Raw genomic sequence first — 26,506 nt, forward strand, 5'->3', positions numbered from 1 at the left:
GGATGAAGACTTACAAGCAAGGAAGGTGAAGAATGTGGTACATTTACAAGCGTCCGTCTCCGGACGTAGGCACAAACCATACCCACAGAGGGGGAGAAAGGGAAGGAAAGAGCCAGAGGTGGGGGGGGGGGGGGGGGGGAGAGCGAAGATGGGGGATGGGGAAGGATGCGGAAAGGGAAGGTATGCAGCCCGGAAAGGAAGGAAGGCCACATCAGCTCGGGGTCCAGTGCTCGCTACGCACGTATCCACAAAAGAGTTGTGGATCCCCTGGGGGGTCTCTTTGTTGTGTCTGCCTGTGATTCAACATCTTCAGTATGTGAGTAGCCATTTACCATTTTCATAGATTCTTTTTATTCCATCCTGGGTTTTCCATGGGTTTATTTTGAACAAGACCACATGTGTTTGGTTATGATGAGCTTCCCCTCCACCTAAGGTGTGCGAAGACTGCAGTGGAGTGTTATGTTGTAAAGAGATAGCAATGAGAATGCTCGAAGTGTGCAGCTCAGCAAACAACTTTAAAATGAAGCAGCCACCCACCCCTTTGGGGCACAGGACAGAATCACCCAGCACTCAAGAAGACAATTTGTTTCTGTGCAGAGCCAAATTACTTTTTGAACACTCTGAAGACAGGTGAATTTTAGTACTTACTGGAGTTTCTTCCTTAACAGATATGTAATACATCTCTTGAATGAGATTTTCACTCTGCAGCGGAGTGTGCGCTGATATGAAACTTCCTGGCAGATTAAAACTGTGTGCCCGACCGAGACTCGAACTCGGGACCTTTGCCTTTCACGGGCAAGCGCTCTACATCTCTTGCTTTGGGGATGCAAGTGGGTCAGCCTCAACCTGAATGAAAGCAAATTATTTAAGTACAGGTACAACACTAAGTACAAGCAGTGCTTATGGAACCAGTCTACAGAATATAAATGATTACAATGTGACAACAGAAACTCTGCGCCTTCTAAGCTATCATGAGCAGATGCCTTATCCATTAAGGTATCTGAGCACACTTCCCACCCTGATTCTGCTTCCATTATCACCAATTTTTCCACCTGTGATTTCTGAACTCTGCTATCAGAGGTTCTCAAATGGGGTACATTGCCAGAGAAATGCAGTTGGTGGAGGGCTGTCGCTTACCCTGTCCATCCAGTTTGCTCTTTATGTAGAATATTTTTGCAGGTGATCTTTTCTTAATACAATACAAATACATCGCCACATTGCAGGAATGATTGGGTACTCTTAGAATAATAACTAAAATGTGACTTCACAAATTTAATTCAACAACATGAGGATAATAATTACCCAGGCCAATGAAAAATTGAGAAACTATTTTTACTTTGATAGCTGATCTTTATAGATTTTTACAAGTTGAATCCAAATCAGTCACAGCACTGCACCCATCTTTTCTTCATATCCCACATATTTTCATTTGGTGACCTGGCAGGCCAGTACGTGTTGTGCAGCAACATGTGACCGTGCACTGTCTTGCTCAAAAATGGCATCTGTGGTGGTGTGCAGAAAGGGTATGGCTACGGATCACAGGATGTCATTCACGAAGGTCACACAGGACACAGTGCCTTAGACACACAACAGCTGCAATTTGGGATTGTATGCAATAGGACTCCCCCCCACCATAAGGCCTTCATTTGCCACTGCATGTCTTGTGCGAATGGGCTGTGATGCTGCTCCCTCTCTCGGCAAAAAAATGGTTCAAATGGCTCTAAGCACTACGGGACTTAATATCTGAGGCCATCAGTCCCCTAGACTTAGAACTACTTAAACCTAACTAACCTAAGGACATCACACACATCCATGCCCGAGGCAGGATTCGAACCTGCGACCACAGCAGCTGCACAGTTCCGGACTGAAGCGCTTAGAACCGCTCAGTCACAGTGTCTGGCTGAGCAAGGCCAGGTGAAGGAACTATGGCTCAAGTGTAAAAGAATGGTTAACCATCCATTTGAAAATCTGTACCTAGTACAACAGTTGGTGGTGGGAGCGACTGCCCATGGTACACAGTTACTGTAGAGAAATTTCTTAGGAAACATACACTACTGCATAGCATATGTAAAACAAAGTATAGGTACAGAGCTGGTGTATGAAACATGTTTGGCTGCCAAGAGGGCAATGTGTAAAGCCATCAGTGACCACCACAGCAAAACATTATTAAAAGATCTCTCATGAAACCCAAAGAAATTAATGTCCTATGCAAAGGCTGTTAGTGGTACTGAAGTTAGTGTCCAGACATCATAGATGAGATAGGAACTGATATTGAGGGTAGCAAAGCAAAGGCAGAAATTCTCAACTCTGTTTTAAAATGCTTCTTTACAAAGGAAAATCCATGAATGTTGCACCCATTTAATTCTGTCCCATTACTATGGTTAGTGTTGTTTAACGTCCCGTCGACAACGAGGTCATTAGAGATGGAGCACAAGCTCGGGTTAGGGAAGGATGGGGAAGGAAATCGGCCGTGCCCTTTCAAAGGAACCATCCCGGCATTTGCCTGAAGCGATTTAGGGAAATCACAGAAAACCTAAATCAGGATGGTTGGAGACGGGATTGAACCGTCGTCCTCCCGAATGCGAGTCCAGTGTGCTAACCACTGCGCCACCTCGCTCGGTCTGTCCCATTACAATGTGAGAGAAATAGACATTAGTATTAGTGCCATTGAGCATTGAGAAACAGCTGTACTAGCTGAAACTGAACAAAGCTCCAGAGCCCAACGGTACTGTATCAGATACTGTACTGAAGTTGTAGCTGAGTGGGCCCCTGTTCTAACAATGATACAATATAGATCTTTCAAATGAACAGCCATGCCTACTGGGTGGAGAAAAGCTCAGAAGGGCAGCAGAAGTGATACAAGAAAACTATTTTCAAATATCAGACATCCATTTCTTGTACAATCTTATGACATATTTGAAGTTGTATGCAATGGACTATCTCAAACAAAGTGAGTCTCTCCACCTCAACCAGCATCACCTCAACCAGCATGGATTCTAAAAGTGTAGATTACGAGAACCCCAACTAACACTTTTCTCACATGACATCCTGAAAGCCATGGATCATGGCAGTTATGTGGACGGCATATTTCTTGGCTTACAAAGTATTTGACTCGCTGCCACATAATTGTATGAGGTATCAAGTGACATTTGTGACCTGTGAGAATTTCTTGGTAGTAAGGAAACAGCACGTTATCTTGGACGGAGAGCTGACAACAGATGCAGCAATAACTTCAAATATGCCCCAGAGAAGTGGTGTGAGACCTTGCTGTTCATGTTGCATAGCTGATAAGACATTCTTGGAATTTTAGGAGATGATGCAGTTATCTGTAATGAAGTACTGGTGAGAAAAGTTGCACAAATATTCAGTGACACCTGGATAAGATTTCAAAACAGTTCACAGATTAGCAACTTCCTGCAAAGGTTCAGAAGTTTAAAATTGTGCACTTCACAAACTGAAAACATGTAGTATTTATTCTTTGAATACACTCTCAGTGATTCAGAGTAGGAACTGGCCAAACCACACTAACACTTTGGTGTAACAATTTGTAGGGATGTGAACTGGGCCAATCACATAGCCTCATTCATAAATGAGCAGGCGGAAGAAAACGCTTCACTGGTAGAGTGTTACGGAAATGAAATCAGTCTACAAAGTAGATTGTTTAGAAAACACACATGTGACACATCCTAGAATATTGCTCATGAGTATGGGACTCATACCAAACAAAAGTAACAGCAGATATTGATGGTAGGTTGGTTGGCAGATGGGGGGAGCGGACCAAACAACGATGTCATCGGTTCCGTGATCTAAGTTGGTAGAAACCGAGGGAGGAACAACACGAACAGCACAGCACATTCCAGTCAAGAGGAAGGGAGAAATGGACAAACAAAGAGGTAACATCAACATCAGGGCAGAAGGAAGAGGAGAGAACAAGAGGTGGTGGTGAGAAATGGTGAGAGCAGGGGCACCTCAGTAACACTACATGCTGTGGGGCACCAGCACTGCCACAGACACTTGGCGATATCCACACCACACCATGATCACGACACAAAGGGGGCAACATCAGCGGAAGAAGAAGAAGAAGAAGAAGAAGAAGAAGAAGAAGAAAGAAAATGGGAAACACAACAAAATAAAAGACCGGACAAAACATAGAGAAAAAGAGGCCACCCGTCTAAAAAACAATGGCAGACTAAAACTCTCATAAGCACAGGCAGAACAAACAATGGGACAACACTGGACAAGATTAGACAAATTATAGCATGTACAGAGGCATTTCAGCAATCATTCTTCTCATGCTTCATATGTGAATGGAATGGGAAGAAGCCCTAATAACTGGTACAACGGGAAGTACAGTCTCCCATGCACTTCACAGTGTTTTGCAGAATATTGATGTAAGTGTACTCCTTAAACAGAATCTGATATCGACATATTTAGAGCCACCTGCTTCACAGCGTAGAGTGAAATATGTTTCTAAGTAGTCAACATATGAAGTAGTGCAACACTTGCCAGCATTTATGTTGCCACTCAGTGTCACTGTCAAACATACTGTAAATGTGACAGCCTATTTCCCTAAACAGGGTATTAAATTTTGCATCTTCAAGAAGATAAACAGAACTTATGAATACATGTGGTCTATTTTATCAACAAAGGTATGTGTGCAACATGACAGATAACGGAATTCGGAAATATTGTTGCAAATACCTGTGATTTTCCTCCAGATTACGCACTGTACAACTACATTCACAATTTTATTTTAATAAGTTAATGATAATTTTGAGTTATAATTTTCAGGGACAAAACCACAAAAATTCTTAGCTTATGTGATGGAAATATTTATTTTGGTTATGCAGGGAACATCCAATAAAGTATCACTATCTCATACTGATCTGGTAAGCCTGTTACTTCTGATCTTACATCCAATTATGTTGCTGTCAGTGATGAAGTTTATTCACAGAAATAAATAAATACACACATTAAACAAAGTTTTGCAGCACCTCAGTTTTGAGAGTTTTGGAACCTGTACAGAAAATTGGAATAGAGATCAACATAAACATCATTTCCACCCTTTTTATTGCTCATGAAAACCACACACTGTGTGTTGTACTGCTGTACAGCAAGACCTTCAGAGGTGGTGGTCCAGATTGCTGTAGACACCGGTGCCTCTAATACCCAGTAGCACATCCTCTCGCATTGATGCATGCCTGTATTCATCGTGGTATACTATCCATAAGTTCATCAAGGCACTGTTGGTCCAGATCATCCCACTTCTCAATGGCGATTCAGCTTAGATCCCTCAGAGTGGTTGGTGGATCAGGTCTTCCATAAACAGTGCTTTTCAATCTATCCCTGGCATGTTCAATAGAGTTCATGTCTGGAGACATGCTGGCCACTCTAGTCGAGTGATGTCGTTATCCTGATGTAAGTCATTCACAAAATGTGCATGATGCGGACACGAATTGTCGTACGTGAAGAAGAATTCTTCACCAATATGGTTGCACTATCGATCGGAGGATGGCATTCACATATCGTACAGCCGTTATGGTGTCCTCCATGATCAACAGTGGTGTATATTGGTCCCACACAATGCCAAAACAGCAGGGAACATCCACCTTGCTACACTCACTGGACAGTGTGTCTAAGGCGTTCACCCTGCCCAGGTTGCCTCCAAACATGCAAACATGCCTCTGATGATTGTCTGGTTGAAGGCATATGTGTCACTCATCAGTGAAGAGAACGCTATGCCAATCCTGAGCGGTCCATTCGGCATGTTGTTGGGCCCATCTGTACCATACTGCAAGGTGTCGTGGTTGCAAAGAAGGACCCTGCCACGGATGTCGGGAGTGAATTTGCGCATTATGCAGCCTATTGCACACAGTTTGAGTCGTAACACGACGTCCTGTGGCTGCACGAAAAGCATTATTCAACACGGTGGTGTTGCTGTCAGGGTTCCTCCGAGCCATAATCCACAGACAGTGGTCATCCACTGCAGTAGTAGCCCTCGGGCGGCCTGGGCGAGGCATGTCAGCGACAGTTCCTGTCTCTCTCTGTATCTCCTCAATGCCCACACAATATCCCTTTGGTTCACACCAAGACGCCTGGGCACTTACCTTGTTGAGAGCTCTTCCTGGTACAAAGTAACAATGTGGACATGATCAAACTGCGGTATTGACCGTCTAGGCACGGTTGAACTACAAACAACACGAGCCGTGTACCTCCTTCCTGGTGGAATGCCTGGAACTGCTCGGCTGTCGGACCTCTTCTGTCTAATAGGTGCTGCTCGTGCATGGTTGTTTACATCTTTGGGCAGGTTTAGTGACATCTCTGAACAGTCAAAGGGGCTGTGTGTGATTCAATATCCACAGTCAACGCCTGTCTTCAGAAGTTCTGGAAACTGGGGTGATGCAAAACATTTTTTGATGTGTGTAGTCCAAATTCGCTTGTGGACTGATCAAAATTTTTGCCTAGCTGCAATATTACTGCTGATGATGCAACTGACAGAACCTTGGAAATGCTCCTAGACCATAGTTCTCTATCCAGGTACCATAAATGACAGTAGGGTGACATAACAATTATAACGTGTCAGCAGTTCATATAGTAACAATCTGTAAGATTTAAAAGGCATAGAACAGCAACTAATTAACATAATCACAATTGTGTCAGTCAAAAAGCATGAACAAAGGTAATGATTGGCTCTTAAAAATTATCATTAGCAACATTGCTCTATGAATTACATCACATCTTGGTAATATTATGATCTCTAAAACAGCATGTTTTGGCCAGTTGCATTCTCCGATGTGTTTTGGCATAAGTTTCTGTGGCAAAATGACAATTTTGAAGAAAATCTTCACAACATAGAGAAAACCTGTGAGAATCATTTGCAGTATACATCCAAGAACATGTAGCCTTCACAATATATACTGTATACACTGATGTGCCACATCGAGAAGAATGCCCACAGCAATTCTGAATGTTGTCCGGTAGCAATGACACCGCATCCTTTGCCTGTCGCAGTTATAACCAGACTGCTTCGCGCTTCCCCCACCCCCCACCCCCCCGCCACCCTCCACTCCCACCTCTGTAGTAAAGGGAATCAGTGGGCTACTCCGCAATACCCACACCAGCCTCTCAGAGGCTGGGTCAAACTACAGCTGTCCATTCACACCGGTGTTGTGAGTTGCTCGAGCCTTTCTTCACTCACAGTGTACCGTCAACCTACTGTCTATGCATACGAAGCTACTTATGGTGTTGTACTGAATTACACTGTCAGCGTTAAATGTATTAAGGAATGTAACAGTCATCAAACAAACCAGAAAACAGGTCCAATAAACATGGTTCCAGAAAAGCATAGCCCGACTTTCTAAGGCTTGTTCGTAAGAGGATTTGAAAGATGTTTGATTGTGGATATGAGTACAGTCATTGCTTGGTGCTCCACCCACAGTGTCAAGAGAGTGTTTTGATGTATTTCTGTATCTCAGTAGTACAGGTACACATTAGTGTGAGCATTAGATAGTCTGCAGTCAGTTGTGCTGCTCGAATTGTGTTGTACTGTAGTTTCAGTGACATTAATCTTATTATCCAGTAAATTACTCACAACTTCGGTTGTGTATTGTGTTGTCATCTTACTTACATAGATTACTTCACTTCTGTGTTCACTGTTATTCCGCTGTTTGTAAGGCAAATGGTAATGGTTCCTTTTTCCCTGTTTTCCACCACTTCCAAGCAATGAAGACAGCTATTACACAAGTGATATGGCGAATATGATTCTCTGCTATGATTTGGCAAATGGAAGCAGCCTCTGATCCAGTGCACTATATTCTGAAAAATATACATGTTACAGAGTAAGACATGATAAGCTGTTTGGCTAATGTTTCCATTGTCTTAGGGCAACAGGTTTTCCAGCATCCAAAATGGAAGATAGTGGAAGTGCTCACTCAGTCAGCACTTCCAAGAGGGAGGAGTGAGTGTTACAATTGGTGGACGAAAATCCTGAAACCAGTCAGAAACAATTAGTGGAAGCCTGGTTCATACTCTTGTCTGGGCAGTAATTCACGAACATTTTCTACGTCCACACCATCTTCAGTGCCTGCAGACCCTAAGGCCACAGGACAACTACGCAGACTACGGTTCTGTCGATGGCACTCACAAGTGTGATGAAGACCCACTGTATACCTATAACAAGAGTGCTCTACTCTGTCCCATGCTCCTGATACTTGCAATATGTGAAAGTCAGTACCTGAAAATCAATTTCCTAAGTCAATATGATGCAATTCTTTTTTTAAAAAAAACTCAAACTCCACAGAATTGTCATTTATGATTAGAACATTTGCAAGAACTCTTTAGTATAAAATATTTATAATTTATTAATGAATTCCTCAGCAGCTCATTGCACAGTGCAATTGGATTGTAATCTAAGGGCTCATTCAAATGTCATTAGTTGCATATTTTTTTACGTATTTTTGATTCCAAATTCATTAACAAATGGAAATGATAATCAACTAATACTGACATACAGTTTTTAATAAAAATAACAACTTTTACTTTTCATTAATAATGGTAAGGAATTAAATTAAAAGTTAATACATAAATGCGAAATGCCTTTTTACTGAATGAAAATCAATTTGCACATCAATAACACAATTCAATTTCTGGATAAAGAAACAGTATTTTTCCTATTTGCTGTTTTATATTTTATACCAAATTTTAATTTTTTGTGGGTACTCACATTTTAATGTGAATAATAAAAAAATAGAAGTAATTTTAATTAAAAAATCATGTTCAAATACTTGTTAAGTAACATTTACATTTGTGAATTAATACGGAATTCAAATAAAAGTAAAAAAGTTTCTACCAGTAAATTTCAAACCACAGACCTAACTGTCACAAGATTTTTATGCTATACGCTCACCAAGCAGCAAATATGTTACTATACTCGAAATGATTTGCATTTAGCAGAGCTCAGAAATCTTTCTTGAGAATTGCATCTTGCTGCTTCAGCACTAACTTGGAAATCCTATATAAGTAAGAAGAAATTCTATGATGGCAGAAGAGTTCAGAAGATTCTCTTGTAAAATTTTATTTACTGACAAAGTGAGGTTCACAAGAGGTGGCGCTTTTAATTTTATAATCAGCTTGTGTGAGCTGATGAAAGTCCCCATCCAACTGCAGCATCAGCACCCCTATTCAACCAATGCAAAAGCAGGAATTCCTGATGGATGAATAGTGCCGTGCAGGCTACCACGAGGATTAGACAGGCTCATTTTCAGGATTTTCTCAGTAACATATTTGCCTACAATGGTCAAAAATGTGCCAGCTCAACAAAGACTGCAAATAATGTTCACGCATGATGGTGTATGGCACATTCTTGCAGCAGGCTCTTACATTAAGGAGTACTTGATTTCTCAGACAGGCCCCACATATCAGCCTCCTCACTTCCAGACATCATTGCTCTACACTTCTGGTTATGGAGACACTTTGTCTACATAATACCAATCAATGCCATCAAATCACAACAAGATCACTCATTCAATATATGCCAGCACATACAACAATAGTGTTAGCTTCAAAGGAAGTATAATTTCATTTCTGAAAGGCCAAGGGATGCAATGTCTTGAATGGTTATCAAATTGAGCTCCTCCTATGAAGTAATGTTCAGATCTCACAAGGTACGCATTTCTAACCCTATGTTCCTTGGACCTGTTTTCTTGTTTCAAGGGGTAATGCCATATCTTTTATTATTTGAAATATTTTTAGCACCATATATGTTGTATGTATTGACTTGTTCCACATACATGCAACATGCCTGCATATATGGATCTATGGAATTAATTTACCATAAGTAAATAAACTGCTAGTGCATTTACACTAGTAAAACACCTGAATAACATCAACCACAAAAACAAAAGAGCTCTGACACTTCTGTCTGCCAAAGATTTTTGGGGTTTGAAATTATGAAGAAACATATCAAGACAAAGAACCAGTTCACAGATTAACCCAACAAAATTATAATTCATTTTGCTGCTAGTAACTGTTGAAACAAGACACCACAGAAATTGCGATATGAGTTGCAAACTTTCTCCAAACAACACACCGGGAAAGTGCAATGTGGCAGAAAACAAAATCTCCTGACAAGTCACAAAATGTACAACATGCCACTTTGGAAAAACCAAGTCTTCAGTACAGCAGATACACATATTACTGCTTTTACATCTAAAATAACAGTCAAACATGTACTACGTTTAAAATAAAAAAAAAGTCTGGCCCACTGGAGCTGGCGCATAGGAGCCAAAACAGATATGAACAATAAAAGATCTGAAGATCTGTTTGAAATTTTATGTGACTGCACTGAAAGATAAAGCATTTTAGTGAGACCTATTCTTTTTCCTATCTTCATAAATAGTTATTGGTTCATTTTTTACTTATTGCCTGAATGATAACAAACAACATAAAAATGTTTATTTTAACATTACTTACTGGCTCTTGTTTGATGACAGTAGCATCATGAACAGAACTTATATGTTTTACTGATGCCATCTTCTGAAAAAGAAAAACATAAGTGAATTGCAGCTACAAAGAACACCTAAGGGTGAACCATGCACCATAATGGACAGTTCTAGATCTGTGTGCTGGAGAATTCCAGCATGTGTTTGAAGGGGTGCTTTTCTTTATTTTGTTTGACCAATCAGTTAAAAGGTATTGGGTGAAAGTTTGAAGTAAGCAAGTCTTTGAAACCTTCTCTCTCTCTCTCTCTCTCTCTCTCTCTCTCTCTCTCTCTCTGTGTGTGTGTGTGTGTGTGTGTGTGTGTGTGTCCAGTCACTAGGAGACTATGCTTAACTTATCTCTGATTATTTTCTGTTTGCAAGAATCTAGAGTTTTTTTAAAAAAAATAAGTTGCCCTTAGATGTAAAACATGAGTGTCCAATCTTTCAGAAATTCAAAACCAAATGAAATGAATATCTTGTTAGCTATTCATTCCACAAATTGTTTCAAGACCCAAACTACTGATCTGCGAAGCACTTTTAGAATTGTATTAAAGAATGTTCACTGGATTTAATATTTCATGATACAGCATTAAATGTCTTCTGTTCAACAGAAACAATGAGGGATCTAGTATTTGCTGAGAAACAATTATTAATAATGCAAAACACTAGGCTAAATATGTATAAATGTAAAGAGGATATTAGAAAATTCTTCTAACTGATAACGAAAGGTGTCTATCTTTAATTACAGTTATTAGTGGTTCTTCAAAGAAGCATAGTATAGGAATTTATATTTACCTCATTTACATTATTGTGGATTCTACTGAATGAAGGGGTCTTCAAAACATGCTGTCTGAATGAGTCTCTTTCTCTAGTCCTGACAACAGTCAGTCTCATTTTAGTTTCCATAATTTCCGTTGCTCACCCCTTCGTTGTTGTATGTGCTTGAGGACAATTTCCACCTTCCTTTAAGTGCTAGCTTCCGAAGTGTAACACAACTCCTTTTCCCACAAAACTCACTTGAATACCAATTATACGAAGAAACAGTCAGTTCAGAGTCACTAACCAATAGTTATTTTAGAATACACACTGGCTCTATAAGACATCAAAAGAAATAGGAATTCTGAAGTCTACTACTGGAGCTTTGCAACTTATCAAAATAACTTATTTTATTTCTTGTAACTTAAAATATATAATAAAAATCATTGGGTATGTTCATATAAACATTTCAGTCCCTCTCACAAAAGGAATACTTTGATCTCACAAACACCCCCCTTCCCCACCCAGCACCAGCACCCAAAAATAAATAAATAAACAAAACATTAAAACAACTGCAGCTAGAGAGAGTACATCAAAACTTTTTAAAGCAACAGTAAGTATAAAGGAAAATAAACAATTTTTGAAAATATAAAATGTTGTTGTGGTCCTCAGTCCAAAGACTGATTCGATGCATCTCTCCTTCATATCTCTCAATGACTACTACAACCACCACCCACCAGATCCTGCTTACTGTGCTAATCTCTTGGTCTCCTTCTGCAATCTCCCCCCCCCCCCCCCCTCCTGCTAAGCCCTCCCCCGCACACTTCTCTCCAATACTAAACTGATGATTCCTTGATGTCCCCGAATGTGTTCTATCAACCGATCCTACCTTTTAGTCCAGTTACACCACAAATTTGTTTCTCCCTAAATCTACTCATTACTTCCTCATAAGTTACATAATCTACCCATGTAGTCCTCAGAATTCTTCTGTAGAAGCACATTTCAGAAGCTTCTGTCCAATCCCAGCAACAGCAAGCCCACCTGTGAAAGCAGTCATGTCATATATAAGCTATGTTGCAATTTCTGCACAGTATTTTATATGAGTGTGATCACAAAACAGCTGTCCACAAAAAGAATAGCCACTATCACGATGCCAAGAAAGGAGCTGACCACCCAGTGCAAGTACACACCACTCAGCACAACTGCACGAGTTCAATGGCTGCTTCACAATGCATGCTATCTGGATATTTTCTTAGCTACGCAGGTGGGAGTTGTCCTTGCTCCCATAATGCTTCTGGCCTCAATCTCCAGTAACCCAATGCACTCACGCACTTTACCCAATAGTCTCCTCTTCCTCTGTCCTGTCACCCCATCCCAGTCCACAACTCTATGCCGTCACCACCGTCTGCCACACAAACTAAGCGGTTCTGGTGCCTGGTGTCATATCACTACCCCGTGCACACGCCTCCCTCCCTCCTGCATTCCTGTCTCGCACACCTGCTCCTTCACTCCAAATCACCAGACATCCCTCCTTGACTCCTCCTCTCACTCTCCACCTCTTACTCCATCTACCCCCCCCCCTCCCCCCCTCCTGTGTGTCTGTCGACGACTCATCACTTCTATTTGTTGAGTGCTCGTCTTTACTCCTGCACCATTGCCAATTAAATTGACACTGCATGATTTTGAATTCAATTTCTTGTAGTATGTTGTAATTACATACTGGAATTAAGGAATGATAACCAGTAAATCGAACATTGGTGTCTTTTAGTCTGTAAATAAAAACTATCAAGTACTAAAAACTAAACAAGTAGAGATAAAAAGGTTTTCCACCACCAGAAAACTGCATCACAGTAATCTAATTAGTTGCTAAATCTAAAGTCTCTGAAATATAAGAGAAAATTGTAAAATTTTAAATTTTTGGATTAGAGAATGGCACCAGTATAAAGCAATGTACAGATCTACATCTATACACTGTCAACCAATGTGGAGTACACGGCAAAGGGTACGTCTCATTATACCAGTTATTAGGGTTTCTTCCCGTTCCACTCACAAATGGAGTGGAGGAAAATGACAGTCTGAATGCCTCCGTGTGGGCAGTAATTACTCTAAACTTATCCTCATGATCCCTATGTGAGCAATACACACAAGTGTGTAGTTGTGATTCACAGAGTCATCATTTAAGACACATTCTTGAAACCCTGTTAACAGACTTTCTAGGGGATAGTTTACATCTATCTTCGAGAATCTCCCTATGTGAGCAATACGTAGGAGGTTATAGTGTGCTCGAAGAGTCATCATTTAAGGCCCATTCTTGAAACTCTGTAACTACACTTTCTAGGGGATAGTTTACATCTATCTTTGAGAACCTTCCAGTATAGTTCCTTCAGTATATCTGTGCTACTCTCCCATGGATCAAACAAACCTGTGACCATTTGTGCTGCCCTTATCTGTAAACATTCAGTAATCCCTTTTACTATTTGGTATGTGTCCCACACACTTGAGCAGTACTGTAGAACCAGTTGCATGAGTGATGTAAACAATATCCTTTGCAGACCGATTGCATTTCCCCATTAACTTACCAAGAAACCAAAGTTTGCACCTGCTTTACCCATGACAGCCTATGTGATCATCCCATTTAATATCTTTAATATTTCTAAGAGTTGTCCAATTCCAGCAGTGACTCATTGATATTATAGTCATAAGGCACTACACTTTTTCATTTTTGGAAGTGTACAATTTTTCATTTATGAACACTTGACACAAGTTGCCTATCTCTGCACCACTTTGAAATCTGAATGAATATTTGTACAGCTTTTCTCAGACAATACTTCATTATATGTAATTGCATCATCTGCAAAAAACCCGATGATAATATTAATATTGTGTGTGAGATCATAAATATACAACATGAATAGCAAGGGTCCCATTACACTTCCCTGGGGCACATCTGAAGTTACTTCTACATCTGATGATGATTCTCCATCCTAGATAACATGCTGCATTCTCCCCACCAAAAAGGCCTCAATCCAGACATAAATTTCACTTGATAACCCATATGATTGCACTTTTGACATTAAGTGTATGTGTGGTACCGAGTTAAATGATGTTCGGAACTCAAGAAACAGTGTGTCTACATGACTGATCCAAAGCTTTCAGTATGTCCTGTGAGACAGTGAGAGTTCAGTTTCACATGATTGATTTTTTCAGTATCCATGCAGGCTGGCATTGACGAGGTCATTCTCTTCAAGATATCTCATTATGTTTGAGTTCAGCACAGAACAAATCAATGTGAAGGATATTGGATGGTAGTTTTGTGGATCACTTCTACTACCCTTATTCCAGACATGTGACACCTGCGCTTTTTTCCACAAACTGGGCACTGATTTTTGTTTAAGGTGTCTACAATAGATTATAGTTAGAAGACAGCTAACTCAGCCACAAATTCAGTATAGAATCTAACAGGGATTCCATCAGGGCCTGGAGCTTTGTTTAATTTTAATCATTTTGGTTGCGTAACATTACTGTCACTAATGGTAATTTCATTCATCTTTTCTGTGGTATCAGAATTAAATTGCAGCAATTCTCCTGAGTTTTTCTTTGTAAAGGAACATTTGAAAGCAGAGTTAAGAATTTCAGCTTTTGCTTTGCTGCCCTCAGTTTCAGTTCCTGTCTCATTCACTAGGGAGTGGACACTATCTTTGGTGCTTTACATATGACCACAATTTCTTTGAGTTCTGTGAAATATCAGCAGACAATATTATGTTACAATAGTCATTGAAGGCATCACACATTGCTCTCTTGACAGCCAAATGTGTTTCATTAAGCATTTCTCTATATATAGCCCTATGGTTTTCTTTACAATGACTGTATACCATGGAGATTCCCTCCCATTATGAACTAATCTACTGGATACAAATCTATCCAGGGCATGATCAACCACTCTTTTAAACTTGAGCCAGAGTTGCTCTAAACACTCCTGCCCTGTGCTGAAAGTTTCAAGCTCCTCATTGAGATATGGCACTACTGCTTTTTAAATCTAGTTCACCAATAATTTACATCTCTCTGTGTTTTAGTTGTCCTTCGTACTTTGGTAATCACTCGTTATAACCGTGTCATGGCAACTGATATCAGTTTCAGTGTGGGTATCCTCAAAGAGGTCAGGTCTATTTGTTGTCATTAGATCCAATATGTTTCCAACATGAGTGGGGTTCTGAACTATCAGTTCTAGGTAGTTTTCAGAGAAAGCATTTAGTAATGTTTCATGGGCTATCTTAATATTCTACATTTTTGACATAGAGAGTGGCTCAGATATAAAGCGTATATGTTAAAAAGGACAATATTTCTATAAATACATGAATTGTATATTTTTGAAAAATTGTCAACATATGTCCATTCACCCAGAAGTAATTACCATAATTATGTCTGAGTAGATTAGCGCTAGTCATAATTTGTAGTTAGTACGCTTTAATGAAGCAGCTGGCAATGGTGGCGTCTGCCTGTTAGTGTTTTTAACTTGACTCAGTCCACATCCCTGAAGGCTCCTCTTCATGCTGGGACTGACAGATTACAGTGTGTTAATGAATAAATAAATAGTTACTATTTCTTTACAAGTGGGGAGTCCTTTCTATCACGAACTGTTCTACTAGACATATATCCACCCAATGTTCGATCAACTATTCTCCTAAATTTGTTTAGCAGTTCCTTTAAATGCTCCTGCCGCAGATGTAAATTTATCAAATTCCTCCATCAGATCTGATACTACCGCATCCCTATCCACTGTTCCAGTGGCAATTGAGCTACAGCTGCCTCAGGGTCACTGACACCAGTTTCAATTTGGACATCATCAGGGTCACATCAGTTTGTTACCATTAGTGCTATCTAACACACTACTGTAAAGAGTGACCTTCTGAACTATTTCTTGTAGGTACTTTTCAGAGGGGCCACTTGGCACTGTTCTGTTGGCTGTTTGGACTAGGCCACCACTTACAAAACTGAATCATTCGAATCATTTGTTGGACGATTAGTCTCCTCCCACAATGTCATTACAATTGGGGAGCAGCTGAGGTTTTCCCTAAAATTCGCAGTTACATGTAGGGATGAGTCTGGTGGTCTTTTTGACATAGACTTAAGACTTATACCAAACATATCACTGCTGTCAATTTTGGGTTTTGGCCAATTTTCTGTATCTTGTATTATGTGAGTACCACTGCTTTTTTACTACTGCTTCAAACTCTAGGACTTCATTGTGAAAGCTTCAGTTGTTGACTGTTAGGATTTTAATAATTTCACCTGTGGGGGATATAGCTTTGGATCTTACATGAATACTTTGGGGTCTCCTAAAGCTGTTGTTATCTGGACAGGGTAAAAGTCGCCCAACTAGAAAAATCCTTGCACGCACTTCACAAGCAGTCATCCACCTGCGTATTAGCCTCTGCTGTGTAGTATACATCTCATCTGTGTAAGAGGATCCTACATTTATCAAGCCTATGGCTAACTCTAGAAAGTCACAGTATGCACAGTATGACTTGTGACAATACCTTGAAAGTCTCTGGTTTAAGCCTTTAACTCAACTAGTAACCAGAAGGATATTGTTGTTAAAATTAAGCAGGGAAGAATAAGATGGGCAGGACATGAACAGAGAAGAAGTAACCCAAACAGCCTTGAAAATAAGGTTTAGATTATGAGCTTAAATGGAAACCCCATGAGCAATCCTTGTCTTCTTCATCTTATCTGCCACTTGCTGGAATAATCCAAGAATGACCTTGGAGCCCAAACAAGAGACATCATTCGTGCAACATGCTTCACAATTTGCAACTGATTGCACCCCATTCCCTCATTGCCTTCTGAACAGTCTCTTCATCATGTTGAATGCCCCCTCCTCCCCCATGCATAAACACTGGGTGCACTATGTGATTCTTCACATCCCTCACTGCCATTTCCTAAAGGAGCAGCATTAACCACAGTACATTCAAACTACTAACAATTAACAGATTTCCACCCATCTGCACATGCTTTCCCCTTAAACAGCACACTTCCTAGCACGTGAAGTTTGTCACAATAGTTCAGCTTCAGTGGAAAACAGCCCCTCACACTTGACAGAAAGGGGTACTAGTTTGGTACCCTGAATTGTTCTTGGTACCAGCACTCTTGGACAGGTGTCCAAACCTGACTCGCCACAAAGTCAAGCCAACGAATAATGGTGTTACTGTAAACCGTGGAGAGATGAGAGACTCTTAATGGAGAGGACAGTACTTAAATACCTCTGTTATCTCTTTGGTAGTTCACTCAATACAGTCATTCACAGTATCTTCCAATCATTGACAGTAGTTCAGACAGTTCCATCTGTTTACAAACAGAGCTATGTCATCCAGTACCCAATAACAGCATTCACAGAAAGGCCGAACTGTTTGTTTCTAGGTTTTCTCACTATCATAGGCCCCACATAGTGTTCTGTGGAATGAAAATTATACTGAGAAATTGAAACATAGCATAGCCTGAGATTTTGGTGAGGTTGAGAAGTAATCTGAACGTAAGTTCAAATGTGATGTGGTATGAATGCAGCTAATGTAAGCTAAATAAATTTTACACACTCCTCTTGATGTTATTTTTCTCTGTAAAGGAGGAAGGACACAAGATTAGGGTTAACATCTTGTCAATACTGAGGTCATTACAGATGGAGCACAGCTCGGACTATTTTGAGAAGATGGAAGGAAATCAGCCATACCCTTTACAAAAAGGAATCGTATTGGCATTTGCATGGAGTGATTTAGGGATATCATAAAAACTTAAATCAGGACAGCCAGATGTGGATTTGAACCCTTATCCTCTCGGGTCGACAGAAGCGTCCAATCCCACCCGTCGCCTTTGACACGTGACGTAAGGGTGTTGTGGTGTGTGACGTCATGATGACATGGAGTTTGGTTTGTGAGTGTGGCGTGTTTGTAGATGTCATCGTGTTGTGGTTTGTTGTGCCCTCTGGTGGTATGTTCAGGGCTTTCGTTTGTGTAGTGTAATGGGCTCAGTTTGGTCTTGCTCATTATACAGCATTGTTTGAGTGTTGGCTGTGTTTGTAGTGGAATTCGTTTCAGTGAGTTAATGATTTAGTGGCTTTGTGTTGAGGTTAATTTAGTGTTGTTTGCTGTAGGTCGTGTAGTAATTTGAGTAAATTAATCGGTTGTTGTTTTTGTTCAGGAATGAATATGAAGGGTAAAATTAATAGTGCGCATCTGCGAGAAATGATGCGAAATACTGCGTTGAAGCTGATAAAGTTTTACAGCTGTTTGGGAAGTGTTCGATCCTAATTTATGGGATCAGGAGCTGCTGTTGAGTTATATAGGTCAAGGGAAGTGTTCGATCCCAATTCATGGGATTGGGAGCTGCTGTTGAGCTACATAGGTCAGGGGAAGTTTTCGATCCTAATTTATGGGATCGGGAGCTGCTGTTGAGCTATATAGGTCAAGGGAAGTGTCCGGTTCCAGATGATATTGTTTCTAGTGGAATCTGGGGAGTTTTGTGTTGTCGGTTTTTTTCGTCGTTTTGCGTGGTTTTGTATGGGGATGGGTGTCTAAATTAGTTTAGATTTAGTTTGCCCCCACTCAAAAACCCCCAATTTCCCGCGCTTGCCCCGTTAGTGTCATTAGGCTTTTTGTGGAACGTGTGTGTGTTTGTTTTTCGATGTGTTTTCGTGTTTATAATGTGTACGAAACGACTTTATATGCGCCATATCGGAATCGTGGTTTATGGTCGTTTCCGCCATATTTGTGACGTTATGGGTCAAAGCAGACGGGTGGGATCAGACGCTTCCATATTTCCATCCTCTCTTATGCGAACCCAGTGTGCCTACCACTGTGCTGCCTGGCTCAATTTTATTTCCTTGTAAAAGCTTGCTGTCGGCATTCATGTTTGCATTAGCTATAAATTTTTTTGTAGATTCTGCCTTATGCAATACAACTTCTTGTTTTCTCTCTTGTAGCATAAAGAGTTAAGAAGTACGTGTGTTCTGAATATAGTTTAGTTTTGACACAGTGAAACCCCAAGCAGCTACAGAACCTTGGAATTAACAAAATATATTGAAATAACAACTATGCTACAGAAGACAATCAGCAACCCGAACAACATTATGTGTAATTAAATAAAATAAATGGAGAACCTTTGTGAAGCTTAAATATCACACAAACATGATCCTCCTAACATATCTGAAGTTTACAGAACTGGGCTAATACAAGATAAGTTACATTATTTAGTTTGTTAACAAAGCTAGGGGTTTCCTACAAACATCATACAGATCAATGTACAATTGATATACGCCTAGGCCCTATCAGTCAATGATTTTTTTCCAATGCCGAGTTATGTTACATTTTATATGTATATACAGCACTTTCTATAAAAACGGGGAAATTGTTGCTTGGTTAAGTGCAATCTATGCATACTTACGTAATTCTCCATCTGCCCTTAAGACTTTTAGAATGCAGGAGAATGCCATGACAATCATTAATGCAAACAAAACTGAAGAGACCTGCAAAACCCATTTCTAGAAACCTGGAGATCTTAACCCTCCTTGCTTATATATTTTCGACAACACAAAACTCTTTTTCAAAAAAGAAATATATGCATATTGTCAACAAAAGCAGAGTAAAGAAAAACTGTAAATTCACATAAATTACATTAGAATAAATTCAAACCTGCAAGTGTTAGGCACTAATGCACAACTTTGCCATAAGGCAGAATTTAATATTGATCTTCAGCTGATCAATAAGATTCCCACGAGTACAGTATAAAGTCTATCGAAGACAATAAACAACACTGTAAACATACTATTACTTACTTTGTTACTGTTTATACTTCATAAAAGAATACCTAGAATAGTAAATGTGTTGGTTGCGTTTACGTGCAGCAAATGAACTACTGAGTAAAGCTAATTTTGTAAATCTGTGGCAATGTGTTGTAAATCATGTACTATCCAACACAAAATTAGAAAATTTTATTCACCTTTGCACAGTGTACAATACCAGATAATATGGGCAAAATAAATAAAGATATACAACGGTTGTCGTTTCGATAAAACTAACCATTTCCAGCGTGAACGTTCCTATGATCAGTTTACGATTTTTCTTTGAACATATCACTTCTCTTACACAAACGTCAAGTCACTCCTCCGACTCGTTGCTCGTCTGCGGCTTCACGTTTGTTTGTGAACTAAAACGAGTAGTAGCTACACGCGATTAGTTGCAGTTAATCGAGAATGTCCTAATAATCGATATACGGATATTTATTTTGCGTCAGTTTAGCCACAGTCTAACTGAGGTTTAACTTTACTTAATCACTCACCCTCGCAATTAATTATTTCGATGATTCCTTTTTTGTTTTAAAGCTTGTTAAATGTTGACTTGCCGTCTACAGCTCGGTTGATATTTATGTTCGATTCATGTTTACATGTTCTGTAAGTAGAATTTGAAGTTGTTTGGTACTGCTGCGCATCTATGTTTTTTAGTGTTTACTGTGTTATTTGACGTGTGCCGTCTCTTTGGTATTTAAACTTTAATTTTCAATTTACACCTTTATTTGTCACCTCGTGAGAATGTACCAGTTTTCCTTGCATTTTATTGGCATTCTAGAGCCTACCCAGATGAGGTAGAGGCAATCTTCCACCACACATTTATCATTTAACAGCTCATTTGAGTCAATGAATATTGCTCCAGGCATGTCACACTGTTCCCAAATGCCACCATAGAGGCCACAATGACATTACCTCATTTTCTTTAATGGGAGGAAAAGTGTTAGCATAACTCACTATAATTTTAACAAGATAATTATGTATTACTGCAAAATGCGTCATATCTTTCAACTCATGTTTAAGTGAAGCCTTGTCTTATAATCTTGAGTTTTTGTTGACTGTAACATCCTGACAGTGCCTCAGTGTATGCACATTGAAGGGGGGAGGAGGGAAAGAAAGGGACGGCATTGCTGATGCCAGCTGCTTCGGAACATTACGCGGAATCATCGGGGACGAGTGAAGGTGTATTTGAACCCGGGATCTTCTACTTACTAAGGCAGGTGCGTTAACCACTGCTCCAGCCGTGCACGGTGTTATCGCAACTGTGCAGACTATCTCGGCACGCCGCAAGGCCAACTGACATTTCCACTGAGCCCCAGCTATCCGCACTCCTTGTGCCTTTCCTCCATGCTCGCTACTCTTGGATTCCCGTAGGAAGTCGGACGTACTTTTGTATCCTCACTGAAGTGCCCATCTAGGGGAATCAGTTGTACGAATTCCCATAATTCCACACATTCATATGTCACTAAACTTTGAAAAAACACACTACATGCAGTTCAGAACTTGTAAGGGGTGCCCCACAAGTATATGTGCAACATACGATGACAAGCAGCTAGAAGAAGTGGACAGTGTTAAATTCTTGGGATTACAGCTTAATAAATTCAACTGGGAGGAGCACACTACAGAACTGCTGAAGCGTCTTAACAATTCACTATTTGCAATGCAAAATGTGTCAGACATGGGGGATATAAAAATGAAAAAGCTGGCATACTATGCTTTCATTTCATAATGTCATATGGGATTATTTTTTGGGGTAATTCATCAAGCCAAGCTAAAGTTTTCTGGGCACAAAAACGTGCAGTAAGAGTTATATGAGGTGTGAACTCAAGAACATCCTGCAGAAGCCTGTTTGGGGAAAGGGATACTAACTACTGCTTCCCAATATATTTATTCCTCAATGAAATTTGTCATTAAAAGTATATCACTTTTTCAAACCAACAGCTCAATTCATGGAATCAATACTAGTAATAAGAATAATCTTCACAAGGATTTAAAGTAACTTATTCTTGTACAAAAAGGTGTACATTACATTTTCAATAACTTGCCAGCAGCCATAAAAAGCTTAACAACCAATGAAATTCAGTTTAAGAGAAGCCTAAAGGATTTACTGGTGGCCAACTCCTTCCACTCCATTGACGAATTTCTCAGTAGGACCAACTGAAGTACAATATAACCTATGCATCATTTCAGTGCAGTAATGTGTTCTTTGTAAATAAGTATTGTAGTAGTTCTATTACATGTTTATTACCTCATAAATAAAAAAATAAACTTTATTTTAAATTCAGTGCATTAGTGTTTGTAAAATGATTCTTTCATATACTGTTCATTAAAAAAATGACGATCAATCCACTTGGGACCTGTGGAAGATGGAGGGGTGGGGACCAAACAGCGAGGTCATAAGTCCCATCGGATTAGGGAAGGATGGGGAGGGAAATCGGCTGTGCCCTTTCAAAGGAACCATCTTGGTTCAAATGGCTCTGAGCACTATGGGACTCAACCGCTGAGGTCATTAGTCCCCTAGAACTTAGAACTAGTTAAACCTAACTAACCTAAGGACATCACACACATCCATGCCCGAGGCAGGATTCGAACCTGCGACCGTAGCGGTTCCAGACTGCAGCGCCAGAACCGCGCGGCCACTTCGGCCGGCTGGAACCATCTTGGCATTTGTCTGAAGATATTTAGGGAAATCACGGAAAACCTAAATCAGCGGGTTTGAACCGTCGTCATCCCAAATGTGAGTCCAGTGTGCCACCTCGCTCGGTACCTCTGGATGCACATTAATACCCCGGTCTGACATACTGACCGTTGTCAATATTAGTAACGCACTGTTATTGTACATACGCTGACTTTTTTAAACCACTGGCTGTCATTTGAATTGTTGAAAATTGTAGCACTTGCAAGAGAAATACGAAAGATTATAGACATTTAATTCACAACCGTTGAAGTTCACAACCAGCTGTTCGTAGATGTTGATGCAAAGTAAATGTAAACATAGCAAAGACAAGTAAAATAAAGAATAGTGTGCTGTGCAGAATGCCTACAATCCTGTTTATTGTTTAGCAGTGCAGTGTGCTGTGATTTGCGTCGATGCTTTTCTTTTGCGTTATTGAATTAGCTGCCATTTTCTGCGTTCTACATAGTATTAACACAGCAGAATGTAGCCTTCCCTGGCCGGGTCGGCGCCGCTGATCACCGAGTTTTGTGTTTATGTCGATGAAAATTTTACCGAAAGAAGTGAACTTCGCTTTATGCCACTACAGTTTCGTCTGGACTATACATAAACTTTATAATCATAACAGGATGCCTATGATGTAGTTCAATATATCTGCTTGTCGTGCTCTCTAAAACCGATAGTTCAAATGGCTCTGAGCACTATGGGACTTAACATCTTAGGTCATCAGTCCCCTAGAACTTAGAACTACTTAAACCTAACGAACCTAAGGACATCACACACAGCCATGCCCGAGGCAGGATTCGAACCTGCGACCGTAGCAGTCCCGCGGTTCCAGACTGCAGCGCCTAGAACCGCACGGCCACCGCGGCCGGCAAAACCGATAGTGCGTATTGTGTTTTGTGTATTGAAACTGGGGACCTAGAAACGACAGAGAGGCTTCGTCCCGCCGTAAAATTCAGTGGTTCACAACCCCACAATAGGCCACAGCAGTCCCCCCCCCCCCCCCCCTCCCCCGCCACACACACTGAACCCATGGTTATTGTGCGGTTCGGCCCCCAGTGGACCCTTCCCGAGAACATCTCAATACCACACGAGTGTAAGCTCAAATGTTTTCGTGGTAGAGTAATTACGGTATACACATATGTGGAGACAGTGTTTGCGCAGCAATTGCCAACATAGTGTAACTGACGCTGAATTAGGGGAACCAGCCTGCATTCGCCGAGGCAGATGGAAAGCTGCCTTAAGAACCATCCACAGGCTGGCCGGCACATTGGACCTCGACACTAATCCGCCGGGAGGATTCGTGCTAGGGACCGGCACGCCTTCCTGCTCGGGAAGTAGCGCGTTAGACAGTGCGGCTAGCCAGGTAGGCAAACCAAGAGTACTAGCATCTTCCTTTACAGAGTAAGTTATTAATGATGTGTTTGTGTGTGTTTGTGTGTGTGTGTGTGTGTGTGTGTGTGTGTGTGTGTATGTATGTATTTGATTTTGTTGTAGGATAGAACAGGGCAGGATCGGAAATCAGCGCAAGTAAGTGCAATGTTCAGCGAAAATACCATGCAGTGAGCGATACACATCTCACTTAAGGTCCCCGCTAAAGTATCGTTACTCTATGGTCTGGTATGTTTTATGCAAAGTATCATGACATCAAACGTTTCCACTGGGTCCATGTCAGATTTAAAGATGAAGATGGATTTGCGAGATTGAGGACCGGGAATACTAGCTCTATGATGTTGCAGTCAAAGGCTAGGATTACTGGAACAAGCTCTATTACGTCAGAATGCAAGAGCGCGGCCGAACATGGCAACTGTGGCCATACTGACGCAGCTCCGTTATGTCGGAATCCGAAACGTGGAACACTAGCACTGAGTCTGTGACGTCACAGTGCAGCTCAGTCCTGCTGGGCTATTTGTAATAGCACAGAATTCCAGCACACAGGTCCCTCAGGCATCTACGGTCACAGTATACTGCTTCTCCTAACACTAAATTTGGATCTCTCCACCGTATACCTTAAAAGGAAAACACTGGGAAGAGGAAGGTCCCTACATCTACATACATTCTCCGCAATCCACCATAAGGTGCGCGGCGGAGGGTACCTCATACAACAACTAGCATCTTCCCTCCCAGTTCCACTCCCAAACAGAACGAGGGAAAAATGACTGCCTATATGCCTCTGTACGAGGCCTAATCTCTCTTATCTTATCTTTGTAGTCTTTCCGCGAAATGTAAGTTGGCGGCAGTAAAATTGTACTGCAGCCAGCCTCAAATGCTGGTTCTCTAAATTTCCTCAGTAGCGATTCACGAAAAGAACGCCTCCTTTCCTCTAGAGACTCCCACCCGAATTCCTGAAGCATTTCCGTAACACTCGCGTGATGATCAAACCTACCGGTAACAAATCTAGCAGCCTGACTCTGAATTGCTTCTATGTCCTCCCTCAATCCAACCTGATAGGTATCCCAAACGCTCGAGCAGTACTCAAGAATAGGTCATATTAGTGTTTTATAGGCGGTCTCCTTTACAGATGAACCACATCTTCCCAAAATTCTACCAATGAACCTTCCCCACAATTGCCATTACGTGCTTGTCCCACTTCATATCGCTCTGCAATGTTACGCCCAAATATTTAATCGACGTGACTGTGTCAAGCGCTACACTACTAATGGAGTATTCAAACATCACGGGATTCTTTTTCCTATTCATCTCCATTAATTTACACTTATCTATATTTAGAGTCAGCTGCCATTCTTTACACCAATCACAAATCCTGTCCAAGTCATCTTGTATTCTCCTACAGACACTCAACGACGACACCTTCCAGTGCACCACAGCATCATCAGCAAACAGCCGCACATTGCTATCCACCCTATTCAAAGATCCTTTATGTAGATAGAAAACAACAGCGGACCTACCACACTTCCCTGGGGCACTCCAGATGATACCCTCACCTCCGATGAATACTCACCATCGAGGACAACGTACTGGGTTCTATTACTTAAGAAGTCTTCGAGCCACTCACATACTTGGGAACCAATCCCATATGCTCGTACCTTAGTTAGGAGTCTGCAGTGGGGCACCGAGTCAAACGCTTTCCGGAAGTAAAGGAATATGGCATCCGTCTGATACCCTTCATCCATGGTTCGCAAGATATCATGTGAAAAAAGGGCGAGTTGTGTTTCGCAGGAGCGATGCTTTCTGAAGCCGTGCTGATGCATGGACAGCAACTTCTCTGTCTCAAGGAAATTCATTATATTCGAACTGAGAATATGTTCGAGAATACTGCAACAAACCGATGTTAAGGATATTGGTTTGTAAATTTGAGGATCCGTCCTTCTACCCTTCTTATATACAGGCGTCACCTGCGCTTTTTTCCAGTCGCCCGGGACTTTACGTTGGGCAAGAGATTCGCGATAAATGCAAGCTAAGTAAGGAGCCAATGCAGTACAGTACTCTATGTAAAACCGCCCTATGCTGGCTCACTTCCCCCATACTAACAAGGGAACCTCCCCATCGCACCCCCCTCAGATTTAGTTATAAGTTGGCACAGTGGATAGGTCTTGAAAAACTGAACACAGATCAATCGAGAAAACAGGAAGAAGTTGTGTGGAACTATGATAAAATAAGCAAAATATACAAACTGAGTAGTCCATGCACAAGATAGGCAACAAAAAGGATAGAACAAGGTCAGGGGTGCCGTTGTCTCGTGGTTAGCGTGAGCAGCTGCGGAACGACAGGGTCTTGGTTCAAGACTTCCCTAGGGTGAAA

The 26,506-nt window shown here is 40.9% G+C and overlaps 1 protein-coding gene across 6 annotated transcripts in view; it reads right to left on the minus strand.

The window, feature by feature from the left end:
• Nucleotides 1-20,442, minus strand: part of LOC126210369 (zinc finger protein 583-like) — a 230,306-nt gene extending 209,864 nt beyond the window's left edge. The window contains exons 1-4 of one of the 6 annotated variants that reach the window (XM_049939597.1): nt 20,303-20,442; nt 10,471-10,533; nt 805-846; nt 649-675 (exon numbers count right to left, since the gene is read on the minus strand). Coding sequence is in view for 5 of the 6 variants with exons in the window: in XM_049939593.1 (XP_049795550.1) it covers nt 10,471-10,533; nt 19,668-19,679 (75 nt within the window). In the remaining variant the exon portion in view is untranslated. Of the gene's footprint in view, nt 1-648; nt 847-10,470; nt 10,534-19,667; nt 19,751-20,302 lie in introns of those variants that run through there. The other 5 variants (XM_049939595.1, XM_049939596.1, XM_049939593.1 and 2 more) reach the window with 5 other exon arrangements.
• Nucleotides 20,443-26,506: the final 6,064 nt, after the last annotated feature.

This window comes from Schistocerca nitens, chromosome 10 (genome assembly GCF_023898315.1).
Source record: "Schistocerca nitens isolate TAMUIC-IGC-003100 chromosome 10, iqSchNite1.1, whole genome shotgun sequence".
Taxonomy (NCBI): Eukaryota; Metazoa; Arthropoda; class Insecta; order Orthoptera; family Acrididae; genus Schistocerca; species Schistocerca nitens.